At 41.3% G+C, this 10966-nt stretch overlaps 1 protein-coding gene across 1 annotated transcript; it reads left to right on the top strand.

Annotated features, from left to right (window-relative positions):
• The first annotated feature begins 1017 nt into the window (after positions 1 to 1017).
• On the top strand, positions 1018 to 8586 carry mavs (mitochondrial antiviral signaling protein). The gene is made up of 5 exons (XM_042223755.1): positions 1018 to 1129; positions 3730 to 3852; positions 4381 to 4561; positions 5637 to 6361; positions 7356 to 8586. Exons 2-5 carry the CDS (start codon positions 3730 to 3732, stop codon positions 7974 to 7976), a joined length of 1650 nt encoding a protein of 549 aa, XP_042079689.1. The 5' UTR covers positions 1018 to 1129; the 3' UTR covers positions 7977 to 8586.
• The last annotated feature ends 2380 nt before the right edge of the window (positions 8587 to 10966 follow it).

A 10966-nucleotide genomic window follows, 5' to 3' on the forward strand; every position in this document is an offset into this window, starting at 1 on the left:
ACAAATAAATAACTGCAAAGTGGGGTGTGTGTAATTATTCAGCCCCCTGAGTCAATACTTTGTAGAACCACCTTTTGCTGCAGTTACAGCTGCCAGTCTTTTAGGGTGTGTCTCTACCAGCTTTGCACATCTACAGACTGAAATCTTTGTTCATTCTTCTTTGCAAAACAGCTCCAGCTCAGTCAGATTGGATGGACAGCGTTTGTGAACAGCAGTTTTCAGATCTTGCCACAGATTCTCGATTGGATTTAGATCTGGACTTTGACTGGGCCAGTCTAACACATGGATATGTTTTGTTTTGAACCATTCCATTGTTGCCCTGGCTTTATGTTTAGGGTCGTTGTCCTGCTGGAAGGTGAGCTCTGTTCCAGTCTCAAGTCTTTTGCAGACTCCAAGAGGTTTTCTTCCAAGACTGCCCTGTATTTGGCTCCATCCATCTTCCCATCAACTCTGACCAGCTTCCCTGTCCCTGCTGAAGGGAAGCACCCCCAGAGCATGATGCTGCCACCACCACATTTGACAGTGGGGATGGTGCGTTCAGAGTGATGTGCAGTGTTAGTTTTCTGCCACACATAGCATTTGCATTATGGCCAAAAAGTTCCATTTTGGTCTCATCTGACCAGAGCAGCTTCTTCCACATGGCTTATGGCAAACTGCAAACGGGGCTTCTTATGGTTTTCTGTTAACAATGGCTTTCTTCTTGCCACACGCTGGACCCTATTCAGCAGCAGCTTTAAAATGCTATTGAAAACAGCAGCGTGTGTGTGCGCGCGCGCGCGTGTGTGTGAGTGAGTGCACAGATTAGGATCAGGGATTAGGGACAGATGTAAACCAGAAATCGAGATCCAATGTAATACGGCTGCCGTCCATCACAGCAGAAGAAAGGTCAGGGTTAGGGTCACGTATAAGCAAGCCACGCCTTCATTACGTCTTCATTGCAGTTTCTATTGGCCCAATATTTGATTGATGGCGCTGTTTTCCAATAGGAGAGCAGGAGGGAGCCCTCGTGGGGGGAAACCGCTGAGCAGATGTGTGTGTGTGAGAAGACGAAGAGGACGCAGGTTTTTACTGAGTGCAGGAATCGCTGTAGAAAGGGAGTGACGAGCTGCAGGGACACGAAAAAGTAAAGGTGAGCACTACATTATGTAACATTACGATTTATGAAGCTAAATTAACCGTGCTGCTCAACAGAATCGATGTTTTAGCTCTAATGTTAGCAATTCATTTTAGCTGGAGAGTGTCGTGTCTATCTAATTTCTTGTTGGCAGCAGTTGACTGTTATTTCCATTTAGTTAGCACATACTCGGTTATTTCAGACAGGTTTCGATCATTTACAGGCAGGTGTCAGTCCTTTCTGTGTGATGTGGCTGTGTAGCCTTTTTAAATTTATTTGCAAACTTCGTGTCGCGAATTGTTTGACCCCCAAAGTAGATTTGAAAGTTTAACGTGATATTGCAGTAACTGACACGCGGTCGTACGTGTAGTTTGTGTGCACCCTATTTCCTCCTTCCTGACCTTCTTTGGGTTTTTTCCTCCAAAACGGGTTGGAGCAGTTATTACCCAACAAACGTCTCAATGTCTTTCTTTCTTTCTTGTGACCTCTTTTTGTCTTGAGAGTTTTTATTGGACTAAAATAGCTGCGGTGGTAATATCTTACTGGACCAGAACTGTCTATGAAACTTGATCCTGAGACTTGGATATTGGCAAGAAATGACCTGCCACATTAGAGGTCATTCATTGGGCTCAGCTGTTCAGAAACTGTCCTTGTGTCAAGGTGCATTTTTGTGTCCTTCCTTGTCTTGTTAATCTACAATCTTTCCTCGCTTTATACTTAGACGCCAGCTTGGAAATAATGCACACTCTCAAAACTTCTTCCTGTTTAATCTTAAGGTTCAACACTTTGTCTACCTGTCAGGTAAACTATGTCCTCTGTGGGCTATTAAGACAGCCAGGAAGACTTTGCTCTTTGTTTGCTCCCCCTGACATCACTTCCGTTTTGAGTCACAGGCAGACTGCTTTTGCTGATGTCCCACATTTATTCAGAACTTTAGAGTCCCATATCATTTTTTTTTAAAGCTAGCAGTGACCAGTGTTGGTCAAGTTACTTGAAAAAAGTAATCAGTAACTAATTACTGATTACTTCCCCAAAAAAGTAATCCCGTTACTTTACTGATTACTTATTTTCAAAAGTAATTAATTACTTAGTTACTTTTTAAAAACACGATTTACAACCTGAATAGGTGATAAAGCGATAGATCTTTCAGCCCAATTCTACTTTTTCTCATAATCCATCATACAAAATGTAATCAAATGGAAAAGTCTCTTTTTAAAACTTGTTTTATTAGTTTTAATCTTTTAACTTTATGCATCAAGCAAAAATTTAATTATATGCAACATTCTCTGACTTGAAGAAATTAGTTTAACATTTAAACCTATTTTCTGCACATTCCAGCACATAAAATAAAATATTTTTGTGTTTACACTCAGTCTTTCAAATAGATGCAAGTAAAACACAGCAGAAAATAAATAAAGTCAAAGACTCAGCGGTCCTGTTGCTCTATTTTCACCTGTAAAGCAGGAGTGGGTAGGCGGAGGTTTACCCTGGTGCAGGTGTGCCGCGGTCAGTGGAAGAATCCGCGAGTTTCTCTGTGAGTTTCCCATTACGTCGTAGCGCACTCGGTGCTTGCTTGGAAGTTTAGGGGTTTTTTTCGCTGTAAAAAGAAGTTTTCTTCCCACGCACAACGGACACTAATGTTTTTGTCACTTTTTATGGAATCAAACTCAAAGTAAGGTCAGTACTTCCACGCTTTAAACGCTGCACGCTCATACTCTCTCGCACTCGATATATGATCCATTGTTGATCTGCACACAGCTGTTGTCACAACGCGCACTCGCTTACGTCACTGTCATGAGACATTCTCGCAAAAAATCACGGTTTTAGTAACGCAGTAACGCAGCGTTCCTACGGGAAAGTAACGGTAATCTAATTACCGTTTTTGCAATAGTAATCCCTTACTTTACTCGTTACTTGAAAAAAGTAATCAGATTACACGTAACGCGTTACTGCCCATCTCTGCCAGTGACACTGATATTCTGTGAAAATGACTCCCCCCTCATAGCAGATGCTAATCTAGCTGTTTAGGTAAAAACAAATGAAAGGGCTTAAAGTGTATTCAACACAAATAAGTGATCCCAAGCCTTCATTTGACCCTAAAAATATGCAACCGTGTTTTAGAACAGGGGCTTAATACTGCACATTGGAAAGTCAGGTATTAAATCCTGCAGATGATTAATCAGTGATTAGTGGAGCCTGCTTTCTTTCTTCTTACTCCAGGCAGCTGCAACCTTGATACTACGAGTGTATTATTCCCTTTGGGAGGTGATTTTTGGCTTTGTCAAGACTAAAAGGAAAAAAGAGGTTCTAAATGAAAGAAAAGCACCTTTCCCTCCTTTGCTGCCCTTTGCTTGCATTTTCTCTTTCACTTTCACTTTCATTGGAAAAGAATCCCCTCACTGTGCTTTTCAATCCGGTTTCATGGTTCACTTTTAGGGTACTTTCACACATCATTTGTAGTGAGGCTAAAAAAATAAAATATAAAATGGTGTTATCTGACATTTTGAAATGTAGTAAAGTGTTTATCTGGGTGTGCAGCTGTAAATGGCTGTAGAATCTGAGAGTTGATAACAAAAGTAAACATTTGTAATATTTTTGCCCTTTGACTTTTCCAGATGTCGTTCGCCGGTGACAAACTGTACGATGGATACATACGGCGGAATATGGCAATCATCGTTTCCAAGGTGAAACCGAGAGAAATAATGATGCATCTGCCTTGCCTGACTGCTTACGACAGGGTATGTTTCAGAAAGCTCTCAGACTAAGAATTTTGTTGTTCTGTTTTGATGCACCCCAAGTATACTCAGTCTGATACCTTCTTTTCTGTATATTACCATGTTGTATAGCCACATGTGAACTGTGTTTAAATACAGTAGCCTGCATTTCTTTATTTAAATCAGAAAGTGTTCATTTAAACCAACCAATTATTTGCTGTCTTTAATGACTATTTAATGCTCCTATGGAAACACATTGAGCAGTACAAGCCTTGTTAGTTAGGCAACCCCAAAAAAGGCCTAAAACTATTTTGCCATTCCTTGCACGACTCTCACTGTAAAAATTACATTTGTTGTTTTGGTAAACACACTAGTGTCACTGATTAAATTAGCTTTTGTGGTTGATTGGTTGGTTGTTTATTGATAACCGAACAGTAAAGGGCATTAGCACTGGTAAAGGCATATTTTAAAGACTAAACTACTGATGATTTGTCTGTTATCTATTAAACTGAGTTTGTTTTCTCACTTGATCTATTTTTTACCAAATCTTAGGACGTCATTGAGGCAAAAACTGAGACAAGTGGGAATTATCAAGGCATGATGCTTCTTTTGGACTGCCTGAAAAGAAGAGAAAACTGGCCCGAGCAGTTCATTGAGGCACTTGAGGCATGTGAGAAGAGAACCATTGCAGCGGACATCAGAGCAGAATACAACGCTCTAACAGATGTTAACAGTAAGTTGCCAAATAATTTACCCAGCACCGTACATGATAGTGTTGAAGTTTACGTGAGCAGTAACGGATACAGTCTTGGTACACACTTTTGACATGACAAAGCACACTTGTCATTATTTATATAACAAAAACTAAGCTATAGAGCAGAAGTAATGTGTGAATTACTAAGTAGGAAGTGTGAAAACCTCTACAAAAGCAGTTGATAAAGGCCATTTTTAAATCTGAAGCATTCAGGTATGTAACCCAGTTCCCCAGAGGAAAGACATCAGCAATGATCCTGTTCCTGTCCAACAGTATGGGAACGGTTCAAAGTCATTTCTGAAGTTCTTCAGTGAAAACACCTATTGACAAGTAGAAAACTGAAAAGTTGAATGCCTGCAAACCGCAGTAAACTGAAGTGACGCTGTGAAGAAGGGTGGAAGAACGATGTGAGAGACTGATAGTCATACAGAAAATAATAGAAGTTATTTCTGCAAAATGTTTTCACAAGCAATTTCTCCATTGTTGGCACAGTTTTTATCAAATAAGTAATGACATGCTGTAATACATCCTGTGTTTTTGCTAATCTAGACCAGATTATTATTATTTTTTTATGTCCTGGTTTGTTGGATTACTCAGCGTGCTGGAAATGACAGTTCAAACTCAACCTTCTCCGAAACATAAACAGCTTGTGCAGATAATGCAAATATGTTTCAACCCAAACATGTTTACAGTCGCTCAGAAAAGTGATTATATATACATTATTATACAACAAACATTACATGTTTGTTTAGATCCAAGACTAAAGTATATTGGATTCATCATTTGTAAACACTGCTTGGAAAACTGTTACAATTTAAATGGATTCCTTTTTGAAGAACACTATGCAGAGCGTGTTGCATATAGAATAAATATATACATTTTCATTTTTAAAATGAAAATGTATATATATATGTGTATATGCAGCATCGCAGAGTTCATGACAAATTCATTTCTGTATAGTTTCACATTTAGGTAGTCCTTCAGGATTTCACAGGGATTTACTGATAGGATGTCATGAGAGATTTAAATAGCAGAACTGTTTCCTTTGCCCTAGATTCCAACCCCAGCTCCTCTCCAACGTCTGTTGTCACGGCACACGTCCACCCAGCACCATCTGCCGGTCATCTGCCCATTCCAGAGAGTGGTGATAACAGTCGGGATGCTCTAGCTCTGCCAGCTGTAGCTCCTTCAGCTCCTCCAGCTCCCCCAGAGCCAGCTATCCAGGCCCCACCCTCTCCGAAAATTCCAACACTGCCACAACCCCCCCAGAGTGCAGCAGACCCAGGTCCCAAAGTTGTTTCCCCACCTGAGCCTGTCCCTGAGCCTCCAAAGTCAACACAGATTGAAGTGGCACATCCTCCATCAACACCTCCTGCTTCCCCCAAGACCACACACATTCGGGTGACATCCACAGAGAGAGAAATTAATTTTCGCAAGGAGCCAGAGGAAAACTCTGAATCAGATATCCAAAATATTGCTGCTGGAGCTCAGGTGGGCTCTGGAGATGGTGCCATTTCTGTCAACAGGGAAACCACTCCTCCACCACAACATCCAACTGAACACCATGAAGCCGATCCTCTCAGAAACAGGATTACCAAAAAGAACAAGGAGCCAGAGAGTCCACCTGAAGCCCAGATCAACTCTGATGTGACTGATGGACCCTCTTTCTATACAAGGACCCCAGAGAAGCCTCCGGTCCAGGACAGCACTCCTCCATTGAACAAAAATCCTGATGCTGTCTCACAGACTGAAGAGATTTCTGGGCCTCCTTCTACACAGGTGAATACTAAAATATGATCATTTTAAGACTTGAATAATGGCACCTCCTGCAACAGTGCTGTCTGATATTCACTTAACTTAGCTTGGTGCTTAAACCACCTTAGGCAGCATTTCGTTCAAAATGAGAAGCTTTACCTCTGTGGTTTCTTTGGGTGGTACACTCGGCATTTTTTTTCTCTTTTCTAGAGAAATTTCATTTCTATAAATATAAAGTTACATTAAATTATTTATACTAAGAACAGTAATCTGTGGACAGAGAACATGCAAAGAGTTGCTACAATTGTTTCCAAATACATACAAAAATAACCTTTGCTAATAGTGTTGCAGTACGATTGTAGCCTTTTCTTCTTCTTCTTTTTGTAAGGAAGTAACTTTTTTTAATGATCCAACTATATTGTGTATATCCTTGAACCCTAAAAAGTATGTTGAAAAATGTGTAATTTTTTAAAGGGCCTTACTAGTTCGACCTTTGTTGGGACATTACTGTATTTTCAGGCGAGTAAAAGTCTCCAGCTGACAGTCACTGGAAGGGCATAACACCACTGGACGTGTGCCATTAAGCCACATGCTCACATTACTGCAGGGTATACAAAAAAACTGGAAGGCACACACACACAAAAACAATTTCTACCGGTCTTATAGGCCTAGTCTTTCACAAGGCATCTTTTCATAAAACCCATCCTGCACATTTATTTGTAAACTTTTGGTAATGATGATTTCATTCAAAATTTCAGAGAGGAAAATATTCTAGAATACAATTAAACGTGTACAAGTGAGAAACTCCGGTATAAAAGTTCTCCTGTATGACATGTAATATATTTAATGGAAACTTAAGTTAGCATTTTTGACAGTAGTATGTATTAGTGTTATTACCAGACCTCCATATAGGTGCTTTTAACGAACCTATAAGCTTTTACACATACCTGAAAGTTAGGACATTGAAAAATTGCAGTTTGGCAATAAAATTGATCTCTGTTATGAATTTCCCCCCCAGATTGTTGAAACTGCAGCTGAAGCCTCCCCCAGGCCTAGTACTCCGGTGATGGAGGCCTCTCTTAATGATGATGTTTGTCTGAGCAAGCCAGGGCAACTCGTCAGCATCCAACCGCAAAATCAACCCAGTCCTACTATCCTCGCGTCCAGCTCAGAGCCGCAGCCCTACTCGGGCAACACTGAGCGTCTGGAAATAAGTGAAGCTCCACCGGATGACGTGTCCTCTTTCGACTCCACAGTTACTACAGTCACGCCACTGCCATGCCAGGAGACCGGCTTCGCTAATCTCAACTATAACGAACCTGAGGAGAACCAGTTTGAGTCACCGTGTCAAAGCTTTGAAACACAGGAGCTGGTGATACATGCGTCCGGTGAGCCATCTATCCCTAACCTAGACGTCAATGGTGAAACGGCCAAAGAAATCTCCTCGGCACCACCGTCATTCCCACATGCTGCTGCTGATTCTGGGAGTTTAAACACCACCTTCAAAGCAGGAGAAGAGCCAGCAGATACTTCAGCTCCGTGGACCCGTCTCAGCCAATCACCTAACGCAAAGTACATTCTGGCCGCTGCAGGAGTGGGTGCCTGTGCAATGCTGATGGTGTGGAGGTTTAACAAATAAGGGGATATAATACCTGGAATGAAAGAGAAGATTAGACTTTGAGGCTTTTGAAAAGGATTTTAGGTGCCTTAATGAAATCACTGCCATGGGTTGGCATGAGGCAGCAGTTTAATAATTACCTACAGTAATTACAGCTGGCTCCGCAGACCTTTGATCACGTCACTAATGACCATTCTGCTCTTAAGTTTGACATTTTATGTCTTTATTATTGAGGTTGACTATAGGGAACAAAAACTAAGTCTACCCTTACTATTCTAGTTGGGTCACTTCATAGAACTGGGTTACAATCTCAGGTTATTTATGCACTTGTGCGATGCAAATGTGTGTTTTTTAAAGGCGTGTATTAATCATTGTTTGCATGTTCTCTGACAAGCTAGATAAGACTGTTGGCTGTCATCCAGCATGAGTTAAAGAATCAAGGACCTGAGTTTGTCTTGTTGGGGACAGGAGTACCAGTAGTTCACCACAGTGTAAATTCTTTGTTTTTCCCTATTCATAGTGGGGAAATATGGCTTTAAATGTATTTATTTGTAAATATTTATATATATATATGTGTGCTATATAGATACCATCCATCCATCCATCTTCATCCGCTTTATCCGGGCCGGGTCGCGGGGCAGCAGCCTAAGCAGAGAGGCCCAGACCTCCCTCTCCCCAGCCACCTCCTCCAGCTTATCCGGGGGAACACCAAGGTGTTCCCAGGCCAGCCGAGAGATATAATCTCTCCAGCGTGTCCTGGGTCTGCCCCGGGGCCTCCTCCCGGTGGGACATGCCTGAACACCTCACCCAGGAGGCCCCAGGGCATCCTTGTCAGATGCCCGAACCACCTCAGCTGGCTCCTTTCGATGTGGAGCAGCAGCTGCTCTACTCTAGCCTCCCATGCGACTCCCTATCTCTAAGGGAGAGGCCAGCCACCCTTCGGAGGAAGCTCATTTCTGCCGCTTGTATCCGCGATCTCGTTCTTTCGGTCACTACCCACAGCTCGTGGCCATAGGTGAGGGTAGGGACGTAGATCGACCGGTAAATTGAGAGCTTCGCTTTTACACTCAGCTCCCTCTTCACCACGACGGACCGGTGCAGCGTCCGCATTACTGCAGCCTGCAGCCCCAATCCGTCTGTCGATCTCCGGCTCCCTTCTCCCATCACTCGCGAACAAGACCCCGAGATACTTTAACTCCTCCACTTGGGGCAGGAACTCATCCCCGACCCGGAGTGGGCACTCCACCCTTTTCCGGCTGAGAACCATGGCCTCAGATTTGGAGGTGCTGATCCTCATTCCCGCTGCTTCACACTCGGCTGCAAACTGTTCCAGTGCGAGCTGTAGGCCTTCACCTGATGAAGCCAACAGAAGATGAGATTCTGAGGCCACCAAAGTGAAAGCCCTCCGCCACTTGGCTGCGCCTAGAAATCCTGTCCATAAAAATTATGAACAGAATCGGTGACAAAGGGCAGCCCTGGCGAAGCCCATCACCCACCGGGAACGAGTCCGACTTATCCGGCAATGCGAACCAAGCTCTTGCAACGGTTGTATAGGGATCGATGGCCCGTAGCAATGGGCCAGACACCCCATACTCCCGCACACCTCCCACAGGACACCCCGAGGGACACGGTCGAATGCCTTCCAAGATCACAACACTGTAACTGGTTATAAGCAAAGAGATTGTGCTATTAACATTAAAAAAAAAAAAAAAAACACTCAGCAATCAAGCAGTCGGTCAGCTAATCCCTGCATAATCTTTTTTTTTTTTAAAGTCATTGCCCGTGAACTTCCTTAGCCCTATGAGGCTTCTTGGTAGGAATTATTATTCCATGGCACCACCCACCACGTTTCTTTTAAACAGCAGGTAAGTGTTTTCTTATCATGGCAGTGATCATTGTATCATAACCTGGGTGTTTGTCTATGGCGTTTGACACGTGTCCTCTTCTGCTTTCATGTATCTAAATGCGTGTTTAAATTTAATCAATGTTATTTTACAGTTAGAAAATGTGAATAACTATATTTTGCAACTGGCACCTACTTTTGCAACAATTGGCACAATTTAAGCCTAAGGTTGTCTTATATGGTGCAAATGTCTGATTCAACATTTAAGTCGTCAATAGATGATTTTTCTCCTTTAAATAAAAACCTGTTTAGGTTTGTTCTGTAAGTTGAGAGGTTTTATTGTATATAGTTATGTCAATAATGAAATTTTAAGGGAAATCTTTTGCACTTTTTAAGAGCCTTTTTGAGCTGCTGAGGTGATGACATAATTACAGTTCATGTGGTTATGTAATCTGTAAAAATGTAAAAGTTCCACCTAAAATTTATATGCACTGATTTGGCTTTGCACTTCATCATTCACATCAATAAACTTGAATTTCTGAAAAGGCGTATGTTTTTTTTGTTTTGTTTTGTTTTTTAAACTGTAACCACTGAATTCCTTTAGGAAATGGTTGCATATAATCAGGCATAATAGGCCATGAAATAAAATTCAGATTGTCTCATTATATTTACTGTATTTCATGAAATTGTGTTACTAGTAATGCCTCTAAAACTATGCTTCTGTCAATGTGTCTGTAATATAAGATAGTTATGTAATTTGTAATTTTTTCCCTCTCGTTTTGACTTTGTTTTTATTTCATCTTAGTTTCAGTTGGTTTGCTTGTTTCAGTCTGTTGTTTAAATGTTTTAGTTTATTTTTTTATTAGTTTCGTCTTAGTTTTATAATATAACTGAATACTAAAGCTACGGTTATTTGTTCTATATATTACTTTAGTTTTCAAAGTTCAAGTTTATTTTTTCCTATTTTTTTTTATTTGCGCTATTTAAATAAGAGTTTTGAATAAGAGACAACAGAACAATACAAAGTTTGACTTGTGTATATTTAACCTATTTTCTACTCCCAGACATCACGTTTTTTCATACTATGAAGAAAAAAAGTGACATCAGCCTCTTTTTATAAACCGTTTTCCCGACTGTCAATGTCGCCGTTTGATTGGTCGTTGCGTCC

The sequence above is a fragment of the Haplochromis burtoni genome, unplaced genomic scaffold (assembly GCF_018398535.1).
Source record: "Haplochromis burtoni strain Fernald_Lab_line unplaced genomic scaffold, NCSU_Asbu1 Contig_119, whole genome shotgun sequence".
NCBI lineage: Eukaryota > Metazoa > Chordata > Actinopteri > Cichliformes > Cichlidae > Haplochromis > Haplochromis burtoni.